General features: G+C 38.3%; 1 protein-coding gene across 4 annotated transcripts in view; it reads right to left on the reverse strand.

Moving 5' to 3' along the window:
- The window catches only part of slc5a5 (solute carrier family 5 member 5), a 58,088-nt gene that overhangs the window by 11,433 nt on the left and 29,795 nt on the right, over positions 1-16,860 (reverse strand). For 3 of the 4 annotated variants that reach the window (XM_061883354.1, XM_061883356.1, XM_061883355.1), the window contains 5 exons: positions 16,621-16,761; positions 7,405-7,534; positions 7,143-7,231; positions 5,130-5,242; positions 1,121-1,191 (listed from right to left, as the gene is read on the reverse strand). In XM_061883354.1, the coding sequence (XP_061739338.1) occupies positions 1,121-1,191; positions 5,130-5,242; positions 7,143-7,231; positions 7,405-7,534; positions 16,621-16,761 (544 nt within the window). The remainder of the gene's footprint in view (positions 1-1,120; positions 1,192-5,129; positions 5,243-7,142; positions 7,232-7,404; positions 7,535-16,620; positions 16,762-16,860) is intronic. The other variant, XR_009803678.1, reaches the window with a different exon arrangement.

Raw genomic sequence — 16,860 nt, forward strand, 5'->3', positions numbered from 1 at the left:
CTCCCTCCATCAGTGTGTGAATGTGTGTGTGAATGGGTAAATGTGGAAGTAGTGTCAAAGCGCTTTGAGTACCTTGAAGGTAGAAAAGCGCTATACAAGTACAACCCATTTATTTATTTATTTATCTGTGAAGGCACCATTAATGCTGAAAGGTACATACAGGTTTTGGAACAACAAATGCTGCCATCTAAGCACCGTCATTTTCATAGACGCCCCTGCTTATTTCAGCAAGACAATGCCAAGCCACATTCAGCATGTGTTACAACAGCGTGGCTTCGTAAAAAAAAGAGTGTGGGTGCTTTCCTGGCCCGCCTGCAGTCCAGACCTGTCGCCCATCGAAAATGTGTGGCGCATTATGAAGAGTAAAATACGACAGTGGAGACCCCGGACTGTTGAACGACTGAAGCTCTACATAAAACAAGAATGGGAAAGAATTCCACTTTCAAAGCTTCAACAATTAGTTTCCTCAGTTACCAAATGTTTATTGAGTGTTGTTAAAAGAAAAGGTGATGTAACACAGTGGTGAACATGCCCTTTCCCAACTACTTTGGCACGTGTTGCAGCCATGACATTTTAAGTTAATTATTATTTGCAAAAAAAAAAAGTTTGCAGACTAAACACTGGCTCAAGGATACAATCACGTAAGCAGCACTCAGGGTGCACTCAGCCATACTCCCTCCAAGTAATGCAATTTTGTAATTCTTAAAGCCAGACCTGTATGTTTATTTCCATACCTGACGGTTTTGGCTACAACTGTTGCCTTCCACGTGACAGCCTCTGACAACCAATAAGATTTTTTGTGTATAGCTAAAAAATAAACAAAAAAAAACAGCATGGGGATGTATGTGCTACTTTAAATATTTACAATAAAAACTAAATAAAATTACCGTCAATATATCAGAACAATTTCCACCAGCTGTAATATTTGTTAAAATTTCACTTACAACTGCACCAGTGATTGTTTCCTTGATTAAAGAAAATGTAAAATGTTTTTAAAAACCTATAATGAACGATCCAGTCTTTTGAATAAGTTCCTTCAAAAGAGTGGCTCCTCATGACCCGGCTCCCTTCAAAGAGCCATAAATCCCATCTCTATTGTGCACCATATTGCTACCTTTACCTGAAGAACTCCCCAGTCCAGCAGAGAGGATAGCGCGGCTATAAGTATGCATGCAGCTCCATAGATGAGGGCTTGAAAGAAAACAAGAAAAAGTCAATGTGTTATTCAATACAATTTTATGGGTGTCCAAATTAATTTTTTTATATCTGATATCGAATGGAGCTTTAAAAAAAAGGTATGGGATTATATCGACTTGTATCTAAAACATCTGCTATAAGTGTAGGAGTGTGTGTGGGGCGGCATAGCTCGGTTGGTAGAGTGGCCGTGCCAGCAACTTGAGGGTTGCAGGTTCGATTCCCCGCTTCCGCCATCCTAGTCACTGTCGTTGTGTCCTTGGGCAAGGCACTTTGCCCACCTGCTCCCAGTGCCACTCACACTGGTTTAAATGTAACTTCGATATTGGGTTTCCCTATGTAAAGCACTTTGAGTCACTAGAGAAAAGCGCTATACAAATATAATTCACTCACTGTGTGTGTGTGTGTGTGTGCGGATGTGTCCGGGCTAGGCTGGTACAGCCTATAATTCAGGAAGTATTTAGGCAGCGTTCAATCACCTGTCATGGAAAGGAAGGAGGAAATAGGAGAAAGGAAGGAATCGACTTGACATACTTTTGCTGACCGCTTTAATATACGTTTAATATGCGCTTTGCTATACGCATTTTTTTCAATCATAACATTTACAAACATCTGCATACTTCTCAAACAACTTGATTAAAACCAACCTCAACTGCACTCGTATCCCAGCGTTTTTTTGTCAGGAATCGCGCAGCAAGCAAATATGGAACTAATCCGTGCCCAGCAAGCACAAAACATTAAAACAACGCTGAGAACTTGTTCACTTAGGTTCTGACGTTGAGCAACTTAAACCTAACGTTAGAACGACACACTTTTTGAGGACGTTCAATCAATGTTGGGTTCTGACGTGGATTAGACCAAATTGGTTCTTTTCCCCAACCAATATTCTCCAACACAAATACGTTAAAACCAAGTACTTTTTCACATTTATTCAATGTCAGGTTGCAACATTTATTAGACCGTTGAAATTTGGTCATTTGCAAACCACATCGTGGATTCAACGTTGGACATTAACAACTTAATTTACAAATACAACTATATTACAACGTTATTTTAAAGGACATACACTATATTGCCAAAATTATTTGGCCACCCATCCAAATGATCCTGATCATTTGGTCTGGCCACAGGTGTATAAAATCAAGCACTTAGTCATGGAGAGTGTTTCTACTGACATATGCGAAAGAATGGGCCGCTCTCAGTGATTTCCAGCGTGGAACTGTCATAGGATGCCACCTGTGCAACAAATCCAGTCGTGAAATTTCCTCGCTCCTAAATATTCCAAAGTCAACTGCGGGCTTTATTGTAAGAAAATGTTTGGGAGCAAAAGCAACTCAGCCACCAAGTGGTGTCTCGTCTATGGGATCATGTTTTATTTTGGTCATGTTCGGTTTTGTTTTTTGGACAATCAGTTCTTGTCCCTACACTTCCTTGTTTGCTTTGTTACCATGCCAACGAATAAGTTTCACCTGTCATGCCACGCACCTGTTCATTCACCTGCATTATTTAAACCTGTAGTTGCCAGGTGGTCAGCCTGGCAACTTTTCCTATACTTCTTTCATGCCATGCCATGCCTGTTTAATCATTCTCTCCATGCCACATAAGTTTTTTTGTTTTTTTTATGTCACAGTTATTGAGTTTTGTTTTTTTGTCCATAGTCATGCCTTTGTGCTAGTTTTTGTTTTCATTAGTCAAGTTTGTTCTCCGCCATTGTGCGCGCCTTTTGTTTGCATTTTTTTAGTTATAGTATTAAAAATAAATATGTACTTACACTAACGTCTTGCTCGTGCCAACTTTCCTTTGCCTATGAAAAAAAATCCAAACCCCAAAGTCCGCAGTTTGACAAGTAGTAGGCCACGTAAACTGACAGAGCTCAACTGACAGCGGATGCTGAAGTGCATAGTGCAAAGAGGTCGCAGACTTTCTGCACAGTCAGTTGCTACAGAGCTCCAAACTTCATGTGATCTTCCAATTAGCCCACGTACAATACGCAGACAGCTTCAAGGAATGGGTTTCCATGGCCGAGCACCTGCATATAAGCCATAAATCACCAAGTCCAATGCAAAGCGTGGGATGCAGTGGTGTAAAGCACGTCGCCACTGGACTCTAGAGCAGTGGAGACGCATTCTCTGGACTGATGAGTCAAGGTTTTCCATCTGGCAATCTGATGGACCAGTCTGGGTTTCGAGGTTGCCAGGAGAACGCTTCATTTCGAACTGCATTGTGCCGAGTGTGAAATTTGGTGGAGGAGGGAGCGGGTGAATTCTGTTTTTTTTTGTCATGAAAAAGGGAGTTATTTTGGGTTGGTGCACTAATTGTAAGTGTATCTTGGTTTTTTTATTTTGATTTAATAAAAAAAAATAAAAAATTAATAAAAAATTATTCTGCGGGCCGGTGGTTGGGGACCACTGCGTTAACATACCAGGCACCTTCTCAGTTGGTTATTCATATAACGTACACTTATTCTTTATTCATTTTAAATTGCCTTTCAAATGTCTATTCTTGGTGTTGGGTTTTATCTAGAGGTGGGCAAATTAACGTGTTAATTACGAGTTAACTCATCAATCTATTAACGCCGACAATTATTTTATCGCACATTTGCGTATGTTGTTTACATGCTTTTATTTTGTTAACGCCTTTTCTTAACAAGATGGCGTCGCCCGGATTTTTTTCGGCGTCAAGGGGCTCTTGGAAAAGATGGAACATTTGGCAAAAATACCGGACAATTCTGCAAATTTCATGGCTGGCTTACAGCGTGGTCACTCCGGGATCACTTACGACCGCCAGACAATTCTGGATGTGGATAGATCGGGCCGTTTTGGACTGAATGACGCGTGCTTGCTAGACCGGCTAGCTAGCATGGGAATACTTTGCCGGCTACATCCAGCAGCCTGTGAAGCAGCGGAGTATATGTGTTGTCTGTCTATTTATGAATAATGCAGACGAGGAGTGTTGGATGAGTTCTTAATGTTTACTTTCAGAGCGTGCATATCACAACATACAAGATGCCGTCATGGCGACACAACCTATACCGCTCGTCACTCCTGTTGCATGCTGGGTAGGGTCGTTCTTTTTTTCCCTGGCTCATAATATGACAATATAGTACCATGTATATGCGTTCAGTTTATCAAAGCACCAAGCAAACAATCGGAAAATTCCCATCATATCAATTCCTAGATATGGTCATAATTATTTTAAGTGCACTACGCAGAATAAACACAACAATATTAATATTGCTACTACGGATAATTTGATCAAAAATTCCCTAAAACAGCCCACTACCTATAATATAGTTTTTTTTAAACATAAGATCCCTGATAAAAAAAAATGTTTCTGCTGTTACCTCAGAAATTGCCTGTTCGGATGTTATGATTGTGGCTCAGAGATTTGTATGTAGATTTATTTTCCATAACAAACAGGATAGCTTAAATACCCTGGCAGTGGCAATAAGCTTAAATGTTTGTATTTACATTTTTTTGAGTTGATTTTCATAAAATATGCTATTTAACTGCTACTGTTTAACAAGGACTGATTTAAATTGTGTTTGCACAACAAATGTTTTGGCGCTTTTGTTCATGTGGGAGAATATTCCAATAAAGGTGCACTACACACTACTTTTGAATTCATTATTGGGCTTTGCGTATACATTGCAGTTAATCGCGATTAATCGGAGAAATAGTACGATTAACTTCGATTAAAAATTTTAATCGTTGCCCAGCCCTAGTTTTATAAAAAAAAATTCCCCAAAAAATGCGACTTATACTCCAGTGCGATTTATATATATTTTTTCTTTCTTTATTATGCATTTTCGGCAGGTGCGACCTATACTCCGGAGCGACTTATACTCCGAAAAATAAGGTAATCATCATGCTTCTTATCCAGAGCTTTGTGCTTTTTTAACAAAAGAGCGACCGCGGTAAAGAGGAACATCCTACATAGTCCTTTGGAAAGAAGGATCTGCTTCTTCTGGTTCATGTGGAGCAGATGAGGTAGTAAGACGTCCTCCATTGTCACCGCAGCCATCGCGTTGATACTCGTGGAAACTGTGCTGTCAAAGACAGATACGGGAAATTCAAATTCCTTTACGGTATGTGGTCGAAATAATCTGGGGTGCCAAATGTAAATCCTATGACACTTTTCCAGCTGAATATTTAGCTCACTTCTTTCCACATTTAACTCATTTTCTTCACTTTTGAGGTATAAATTACACATCTCAATGTTAAATTCAAATGTTAAATATAAAAGTAAATGTTATCATATAAATGTCAAATCTAAATTTCTATGTTACATGTTAAATCTAAATGTTATATCCAAATGATTTATAAAAATATGTGTTAAAATTGAATATCTAATTATATATTTTAAATCTAAATATGTTTAACCCACTCTGTGAGCTAGTGGTTAGAGTGTCCGCCCTGAGATCGTTAGGTTGTGAGTTCAAACCCCAGCTGCCTTCCCAGGCGCGGCCACCGCTGCTGCTCACTGCTCCCCTCACCTCCCAGGGGGTGATCAAGGGTGATCGTTCAAATTTCGCCACTCCAAGTGTGTTTTATACAATAATTGGTACTTTAACTTTACTTTTAACTTTAATCTAAATCTGTGTGTTATATCTAATTTTATATGATAAATCTAAAAAAATAAATGTATCTAAATGTTTTATATAGATATCAAATGTAAATGTTAAATTTAAATGTCTCAAAAATGTAAAGCAAAATATAAAAAAAATATATGCAAATATCCTGTTTTCACACTTCTCAGCACGCAGACACGCCCACATTACTTTGCATAACATTTATATTCAATATCTATATTTAACATGTACATTCAATATCTATATTTAACGTTTCTATTTACTTTTTAGATTTAACATTATATTAGAGATGTCCAATAATGGCTTTTTTGCCGATATCCGATAGTCCGATATTGTCCAACTCTTAATTACCGATTCCGATATCAACCGATACCGATATATACATTCGTGTAATCAATACATTATTATGCCTAATTTTGTTGTGATACCCCTCTGGATGCATTAAACAATGTAACAAGGTTTTCCAAAATAAATCAACTCAAGATATGGAAAAAAATGCCAACATGGCACTGCCATATTTATTATTGAAGTCACAAAGTGCATTATTTTTTTTAACATGCCTCAAAACAGCAGCTTGGAATTTGGGAGGTTGAGGTGAGGGGGGGTTAGGGGCTGGCGGGGGGTGTATATTTTAGCGTGCCGGAAGAGTTAGTGCTGCAAAGGGTTCTGGGTATTTGTTCTGTTGTGTTTATGTTGTGTTACAGTGTGGATGTTCTCCCAAAATGTGTTTGTCATTTTTTTGTTTGGTGTGGGTTCACAGTGTGGCGCATATTTGTAACAGTGTTAAAGTTGTTTATACGCCCACCCTCAGTGTGATTTGTATGGTTGTTGACCAAGTATGCCTTGCATTCACTTGTGTTAGTGAAAAGCCGTAAATATTATGTGATTGGGCCGGCACGCAAAGGTAGTGCCTTTAAGGTTTATTGGCGCTCTGTACTTCTCCCTACGTCTGTGTACACAGCGGCGTTATAAAAAGTCATATATTTTACTTTTTGAAACCGATACTGATAACTTTGAAACAGACACCGATAATTTCCGATATTACATTTTTAAAGCATTTATCGGCCGATAATTATCGGACATCTCTAATTTAGATGTAATATTCAGTTTAAACATTTGAATTCACTAATTAATTTATACATCAAATGTGATGAAAATTTAGCTCAAAGTGGAAAAAAATGACCTAAATGGGAGAAATGTAATTTAAATGGGAGAAAAGGGAACTCAATATTCAAAGTACATCAGTTGGAAAAATGTGATTGAATTTTAACATTCATACTTTAGCTTGCTGTACCTGTACGCCCCAAAATTAAAATGGTGTTTATTTTTGCATTATCCAAAAAGACGGTTTAAATACCTCAACGTGCCGCTGTATGCGCAGGCCAGGAAAAGACCCGGAAAGCCAGGATAGTTCCTGAATATATCCAACACGAAGTATGGCACGTACTGCAGAAAAAAAAATGTTTAATGCTTTTAACATTGGAAATTGACATTATGAGTCTGACACCACATAGTATGAATCAGAGACACCCAAACATAGGTAATATTCACAGAGCAATGAAAAGAAAGTAATGTTTGTGCTTTGTTGGCAATGCTGAAGAATGCAGAGCTGAACTTACTAGATCAGGTGAAGACAATATGCCGGACTTCAGTGGATCGCAGTTGATATAATAAGCAAACATGACGATGCCGCAGGCTACTGCACTGCTCACAATTAGGTAAAGGCCCAACTGGTTGACAAATATTGCCCTGTGGAAAAAACTCAAAATTTAATTAATACTTAGGCTGTCAAGCTAAAAAAATAGTAATCGCGATTAATTGCATTTTGTTCATAGTTAACTCAAAATTAATCGCAATTATCACAGATAGGTATACATTTTCGTCATTGATAAGTGTACCCGAGACAGGTAATTTTCAGGGGGGGTGTCTGCGTCTTTCTCCTTTGCGGGTCCACCCGGAGGATCCGCTGACAGCGTGCTTGGACATGTCCCCGCTCACGCTGAGCGCAGCACGCCCACGCAGCTACAAGCCTGCACATGATCAGTCAATCTGCACACCTGTGACTGATGAGGGCGAGCTGAATAAAGAGACCAGTGGACCCAAGGATTGGCGCGGGAACTTAGTTTACATGGTGTACCGTAAGCCAGTGGTTCTCAACCTTTTTTCAGTGATGTACGCCATGTGAACATTTTTTTAATTCAAGTACCCCCTAATCAGAGCAAAGCATTTTTGGTTGACAAAAAGAGATAAATAAGTAAAATACAGCACTGTGTCATCAGTTTCTGATTTATTAAATTGTATAACAGTGCAAAATATTGCTCATTTGTTGTGGTCTTTCTTGAACTATTTGGAAAAAAGATATAAAAATAACTCAAAACTTGTTGAAAAATAAACAAGTGATTCAATTATAGTAAATCAAGATTTCTACAGATAGAAGTAATCATCAACTTAAAGTGCCCTCTTTGGGGATTGTAATAGAGATCTATCTGGATTCATGAACTTAATTCTAAATATTTCTTCACAAAAAAAAAATCTTAAACATCAATATTTATGGAACATGTCCACAAAAAAATCTAGCTGTCAACACTGAATATTGCATTGTTGCATTTATTTTCACAGTTTATGAACTTACATTCATATTTGGTTGAAGTATTATTCAATAAATATATTTATAAAGGATTTTTGAATTGTTGCTATTTTTAGAATATTTAAAAAAAATCTCACGTACCCCTTGGCATACCTTCAAGTACCCCCAGGGGTACGTATACCCCATTTGAGAACCACTGCCATAAGCGACTGCTTTATGCTCTATTTTTGTTTCCACTCCGTGGCTTGACTTGTCCCCTTGTCTTCTCCCGTGTCCCCGCAGTACCCTCCGTCACCTGGTTAGTGAGCTGTGCGTCTCACTTTTTCCCGGATCTCTTTCTGTCCTCTGACTGCCTCCCTCGTTCCTCGACTCCTCGCTCGCCCCTGGACTCTGATGCCTCTCTCTCACCCGTGATCCTGCCTGCCCCATGGACTGCCTCGTTCTTTCGCTCTCGTCAACATTTGGTGACACACACTTCAGTTAATCTACACACATAGTAACACACATACACACTTGGGTTTGATACACTCCATTTCCTTAGTTTATTTAGCAGTATTGTTTGGTATTATTATATATACATGGACTGTATATATAATAAATAGTACTTTATCTCCTCTGGTGTCAGTCTGCCGTCATCTCCCCTTAGTAAACCAGAACAGGGTGGCTTCATACTGCTTTAAGACAATTTTTTAACCTTCCCTATTAATTAATAAAATGTAATATTGAGACTGCTAATCATTCTGCAATTGAGCAAAACATGTTATAAAAGTATTTACACAATGTTTCAACCGGCCAGAAAAATCACCCCGTATTCCTAAACTGATGTACGAGCATTTCTTTATGTGCAAATATCACAGAATGACATTACAAAACATCTCTGACAAAGCATGATCGTACTGTAAGACATCTTTATTTTGTTAATGTCAGGGTTTCCCCTAAATTGCCAAAATACCTGTGGGGGCGTGGTTATGGGCGTGGTTGATATGACATCATCGCATTATTTGCTATGATGCATATATTCTTTAAAAAGGCCAAACATGTGAAAAAACATTTAATACAAATCTGTTACCAAGTATAGTATTGACATATATTTTTCTTAGATAATATTGTTTTTCTGGTTGGGTAAGATTTCTGCTGGACAAATTCTTCATCCATCTATTATGTGATTCATAATCAGTTGAGTTCCCAGTTGTTTGCCTCCAAATGAGTGTTTGCGGTGTGGAGGTGTTATTAAGTTGTAATTTCTGAAACTTTTGTTTGTCTCACTTTGGGTCTGTTGTGTAAGTTGGGCTTTGATTGTGAAATTCATTACCTTTTCACAGAACTCGTCAGGCAAGATATTATGCAATTTGAGGAGTATTTCATCAGATTTTACTCCAATGCTTTCAAATGTAAAATGGACTTGCCTTACTCTCTCCTTCAAGAGTTGTTTTTGTGCTTTCAGCAGGATTGTGTCTGTCTTGTGGCTTTTCATGGTGGACCGAAGGCCTAGGCTTGCGGGTATGAGGCCATATTGTCCACATCTCAGGTTAAACGTGAGAAGGGTTGCGGTGGTCTGCAACCTTACAAGCCAACCTTTCATATTGCCGCACCATTTTTAGGGTATCCGACCCACAATGCTTAGAAACATGTTTATGAATGTTCTCATTCATCCAGGTAATCGTAATCTCAGAGCATTCAATCGATCTCAGCTGGACTGTTTTGTTTTTCTTGGAAAATCTAGTCTTAGACTTAAATTGTTCTGAACTAGTCCACCGGCTGGTACCAAAACCCCCAATATTTATTCTGAGGTATGAGCACCAGCCACTCAACTAGATCCGACTAATCTAAGTCTATGAGAATGAATTGATGAAGCCTACTTCAATGAGAGGCGAAACGTCTTTTAAGCCAAGTAGTTTATCCACAGCAATCGTTTTTCCACACAATACCTCAATGCTAACGTGGGGAAATCACGCTTTGATGACTGTCGTTGTCTGACAGTAAAGTTAAAGTCCGTACAATAGTCACACACACACTAGGTGTGACCCCAGGAAACAAGTTTTACCAGTATCATGCAGAACCATGCTTCAAACCTCGCTTTGAAAAGCTGTACACTACAAAACGTGCTCATTGCAGCAAATAATCCCGACTTCCTCATTTCGATTTTTTATTTTAATCAGTAAAATTTTTATTCATTTTGTTTTTGTAAAATAATGTGTTTTATATGCGGTGCTATTGAGTTAATGTTGCTGAATCATTTTAATCTATTATTATTTATTAAGTTTATTTAATTCAATTTTTAGTATCAAATGGATCAAGCCAGTCAACATTTTTATAGTTTAAATAAAAATTTATATTAGAGATGTCCAATAACAGCTTTTTTGCCGATATCCGATATGGTCTAACTCTTAATTACCGATTCCGATATCAACTGATACCGATGTATACAGTCGTGGAATTACCACATTATTATGCCTAATTTTGTTGTGATGCCCCGCTGGATGCATTAAACAATGTAGCAAGGTTTTCCAAAATAAATCAACTCAAGTTATGGAAATAAATGCCAACATGGCACTGCAATATTTATTAATGAAGTCACAAAGTGCATTACTTTTTTTAACCTGCCTCAAAACAGCAGCTTGGAATTTGGGACATGCTTACCCTGAGAAAGCATGAGGAGGTTGAGGTGGGCGGGGTTGGGGGTGGGGGAACTGGGGTTCAGGTGGTGCGGGGGGGGGGTGTAGGAGGTAGCGGTGGGTGTATATTGTAGCGTCCCGGAAGAGTTAGTGCTGCAAGGGGTTCTGGGTATTTTTTCTGTTGTGTTTATGTTGTGTTACGGTGCGGATCTTCTCCCGAAATGTGTTTGTGATTCTTGTTTGGTGTGGGTTCACACTGTGGCGCATATTTGTAACAGTGTTAAAGTTGTTTATATGGCCACCCTCAGTGTGACCTGTATGGCTGTTGACCAAGTATGCGTTACATTCATTTGTGTGTGTGAAAAGCCATAGGTATTATGTGATTGGACCGGCACGCAAAGGCAGTGGCTTTAAGGTTTATTGGCGCTCTGTACTTCTCCCTACATACGTGTACCACTCCGTACAGCAGCGTTTTAAAAAGTTCTACATTTTATTTTTTGAAAACGATACCGATAATTTCCGATATTACATTTTAAAGCATTTATCGGCCAAAACGAGAGATGTCCGATACTATCGGGCTGCCGATATTATCGGACATCTCTAGTTTTTAGCATGAGGAAGTTGGAAATACAGTCATTATTTGGAGTTAAAGAAGTTGGTCGGGCAGTATGTTGTCAAGGAAATGCTGCCCTTAAGCACAGTTGACTCGCCCTCGTTTCTTGCCATAATAAACAAGATCCTCGCTATGATCAACGTGGACTTGCCTCACAGAACATCCTTTTCGTCTTACCATGAATTCATTAACGTGGACCCTGTTGCGTCACACCAGTTCTTCCTCCCAGGGAATCTGCAAACCCCATTTCCATATGAGTTGGGAAATTGTTTTAAATGTAAATATAAACGGAATACAATGATTTGCAAATCATTTTCAACCCATATTCAATTGAATATGCTACAAAGACAACATATTTGATATTCAAACTGATAAACAATTTTTTTTGCAAATAATCATTAACTTTAGAATTTGATGCCAGCAACACGTGATAAAGAAGTTGGGAAAGGTGGTAGTAAATACTGATAAAGTTGAGGAATGCTCATCAAACACTTATTTGGAACATCCCACAGGTGTGCAGGCTAATTGGGAACAGGTGGGTGCCATAATTGGGTATAAAAACAGCTTCCCAAAAAATGCTCAGTCTTTCACAAGAAAGAATGGGGCGAGGTACACCTCTTTGTCCACAACTGCGATAGAAAATGGTCAAACAGTTTAAGAACAACGTTTCTCAAAGTGCAATTGCAAGAAATTTTGGGATTTCAACATCTACGGTCCATAATATTATCAAAAGTTTCAGAGAATCTGGAGATATCACTCGCTATTATCGGACATCTCTACTAAAATCGTGGCTTGTCGCTTACGTGAGGTCATTTTCCAAGACGGCAAGAAGAAATACAATTTCTTTTTACAAGGGAAAATTAAAAAAATTAAAAATAGTAACGCACAGTGACTTGGATTAAATAAACTTTAATCTGACTACTGGTTTGGAAATAGTAACGCGTTAGATTTGTTATCAATGAAAAAAGACGTCATATTTGACAAACGCGTTACTAAGTAACGCGCTACCGGCCGGCATCAGTGGTTACCAACTATCAGGAGAAGAGACTTCCTCAGATGTTATACACTACACACCATGTCCAAGCCCATACCAACCTGAGGGATTCATGACACTGATGAACTGTTTGAAACGCTAACATCTTGGTCTTGTTCCGACCCCAGAGCAATAATTGCCCTTTCCAAAGAGTCATATTTGCACATTTTCCCATCATAAAAAGTGTCATCATAATATTTGCACTTTTGTGTTTACACTATGTATTTACACATACTAAGTGAAAGGGATGCAAAACATGTATCCATTTTTGTATTCTAATCTTTTGTTTTATTTGTATTGCCGTGAAATTATTATTTTAGAAAAATCAGATTAATGCAATTAATGCAATTGTAGTGTCAGAATGTCATACACCACCTTTGTGTTATTTTTCACTTGTATGCACGTCATTTTTTTGCTCAATACTTGGTAACATTTTGTAAAATCCCGTCAAGATGTATTTTGTAGTGAAATTTACCTAAGTATATAATGTAAATAAAAAACAAAACAAAACAAAACAAAAAAAAAAAAAATATATATATATATATATATATATATATATATATATATATATACATGTACATATACATATATATATACACACACATACACATAAACATACATACAGTCGCAATCAAAAGTTTTCATACACTTGTAAAGAACATAAAGTCATGGCTGTCTTGAGTTTCCAATACTTTCTACAACTCTTGTCTTTTTGTGATAGAGTGATCGGAGCACATACTTGTTGGTCACAAAAAACATTCATGAAGTTTTTTTTTTTTTAAAGAATTTATTATGAGTATACTGAAAATGTGACCAAATCTGCTGGGTCAAAAGTATACATACAGCAATGTTAATATTTGGTTACATGTCCCTTGGCAAGTTTCACTGCAATAAGGCGCTTTTGGTAGCCATCCACAAGCTTTTGGCAAGCTTCTGGTTGAATTTTTGACCACACCTCATGCCATAATTGGTGCAGTTCAGCTAAATGTGTTGTTTTTCTGACATGGACTTGTTTCTTCAGCATTGTCCACACGTTTAAGTCAGGACTTTGGGAAGGCCATTCCAAAACCTTAATTCTAGCCTGATTTAGCCATTCCATTACCACTTTTGACATGTGTTTGGGGTCATTGTCCTGTTGGAACACCCAACTGCGCCCAAGACTCAACTTTCGGGCTTATTATTTTAGATTGTCCTGAAGAATTTGGAGGTAATCCTCCTTTTTCATTGTCCTATTTAATCCACCAGTTCCATTGGCAGCAAAACAGGCCCAGAGCATAATACTACCACCACCATGCTTGACGGCAGCAATGGTGTGCTTGGGATTAAAGGCCTCACCTTTTCTCCTCCAAACATATTGCTGGGTATTGTGGCCAAACAGCTAATTTTTTGTTTTATTTGACCGCAGAACTTTCTTCCGGAAGGTCTTATCTTTGTCCATGTGATGTCAGGTGAATAGATATTAAATTCATAAAACAACCAAACTCCATGAATGTTTTTTGTGACCAACAAGTATGTGCTCCAATCACTCTATCACAAAAAAATAAGAGTTGTAGAAATTATTGGTAACTCAAGACAGCCATGACATTATGTTCTTTGCAGGTGTATGTAAACTTTTGATCGCGACTGTATACACACACACGCACACACATGCACACGGACGCACACGCACACACACACACACACACACACACACACACACACACACACACACACACACACACACACACACACACACACACACACACACTCATACTGTATACAAACCCCGTTTCCATATGAGTTGGGAAATTGTGTTGGATGTAAATATGAACAGAATACAATGATTTGCAAATCATTTTCAACCCATATTGAGTTGAATGCACTACAAAGACAAGATATTTGATGTTCAAACTCATGAGCTTTATTTTTTATTTTTTTGCAAATAATAATTAACTTACAATTTCATGGCTGCAGTACGTGCCATAGTAGTTGGGAAAGGACATGTTCACCACTATGTTACATCACCTTTTCTTTTAACAACACTCAATAAACATTTGGGAACTGAGGAAACTAATTGTTGAAGCTTTGAACGTGGAATTCTTTCCCATTCTTGTTTTATGTAGAGCTTCAGTCGTTCAACAGTCCGGGGTCTCCGCTGTCGTATTTTATGCTTCATATTGCGCCACACATTTTCGATGGGAGACAGGTCTGGACTGCAGGCGGGCAAGGAAAGTACCCGCACTCTTTTTTTTACGAAGCCACGCTGTTGTAACACGTGCTGAATGTGGCTTGGCATTGTCTTGCTGAAATAAGCAGGGGCGTCCCTGAAAAAGACGGCGCTTAGATGGCAGCATATGTTGTTCCAAAGCCTGTATGTACGTTTCAGCATTAATGGTGCCTTCACAGATGTGTAAGTTACCCATGCCTTAGGCACTAATGCACCCCTATACCATCACAGATGCTGGCTTTTGAACTTTGCGTCGATAACAGTCTGGATGGTTTGCTTCCAAAAACAATTTGAAATGTGGACTTGTCAGACCACAGAACACTTTTCCACTTTGCATCAGTCCATCTTAGATGATCTCGGGCCCAGAGAAGCTGCCGGCGTTTCTGGATGTTGTTGATGAATGGCTTTCGCTTTGCATAGTAGAGCTTTAACTTGCACTTACAGGTGCAGCGACCAACTGTATTTAGTGACAGTGGATTTCTGAAGTGTTCCTGAGGCCATGTGGTGATATCCTTTAGAGATTGATGTCGGTTTTTGATACAGTGCTGTCTGAGGGATGGACGGTCACGGTCTTTCAACGTTGGTTTCCAGCCATGCCGCTTACGTGGAGTGATTTCTCCAGCTTAAACTGTTTGACCATTTGCTCGAGCAGTTGTGGACAAAGGGGTGTACCTTGCCCCATCCATTCTTGTGAAACACTTGAGCATTTTTTGGGAAGCTGTTTTTATACCCAATCATGGCAGCCACCTGTTCCCAATTAGCCTGCACACCTGTTGGATGTTCCAAATAAGTGTTTGATGAGCATTTCTCAACTTTTCCAACTTCTTTGTCACATGTTGCTGGCATCAAATTCTAAAATTAATGATTATTTGCAAAAAAAAAAAAAAGTTTATCAGTTTGAACATCAAATATGTTGTCTTTGTAGCATATTCAATTGAATGTGGGTTGAAAATTATTTGCAAATCATTGTATTCCGTTTCTATTTACATCTAACACAATTTCCCAACTCATATGGAAACGGAGTTTGTATATATTTGTGAGTTAAATAATTTTTCAAAGCCCTATTTATTTTATTTAAGAAGTGACGGACTTACATCATTTTCAAAGTACTGTAAATCAGGGGTGTCAAACTCGTTTTCATTGAGGGCCTCATCGCAATTATGGTGGCCCTCAGAGGGCCATATGTAATCGAACAGTACTTAAATATAAATGTATGAGGAGCTGCATTCTTAAACTATTGCTTATGCGTTTTATTATATATTTTTTTATGCACGCTGTAAAAAAAAAAATATTGTACCATTTGCGGTAAAAAACGAGACTTATATTGTCAGAATGTTACCATAAAATGCAGCGTTTTCTTTTTTTTTTTTTACAGCATCACTGTTTTCTTAATGGTAAATTCTGACGACTCAGCTGCCGATTTTTTTTTTTTACCGTATAATCAATTGTCATGTTTTCCATCAAATTGCACAATAAGTTAAATGTTTAAATATTTGTTTAAATTGTAATACATTTTGTGGAATGTATGATTATATCTTTGTTGCATTTTTAAATAGTACTTCAGTTTAAGAATTATGCGATTGCATGCAGTGCATGTATTTTTTTCTGTCAAAAAAAAATAAAAATCGAATACATATAGTAAGAACAAGTAAATTCTAGCGTTTTGTGGGCCGAATGTGGCCTTTGGGCCTGGAGTTTGACACCTGTGCTGGAAATAACTACTTACCAGGCCAAATGACTTGTGTGGTACTTTAAAAAAAACAGGAATCTCGTCAACTCACCACTGGGCGTCTTTCTCCGTTCGACAGGAGATGTAACGCTGCACTTGAGCTTGGTTCACTCCATACATGGACAGCCAAACAAGTGCACCCCCCACAGACAAGCTCCAGAAGGTGTAACGTCGTCGTGGATCGAAGTCAAAACTGTTCGAATAATTCCGAGATAACATCAAAGATCATTCTAAACTGGATGTAAAACACTATCCTATCAGTCTGTTTCATCTTCACTGATGGGAGTGTCTC

Source organism: Nerophis ophidion, linkage group LG22 (genome assembly GCF_033978795.1).
Source record: "Nerophis ophidion isolate RoL-2023_Sa linkage group LG22, RoL_Noph_v1.0, whole genome shotgun sequence".
Lineage (NCBI taxonomy): Eukaryota > Metazoa > Chordata > Actinopteri > Syngnathiformes > Syngnathidae > Nerophis > Nerophis ophidion.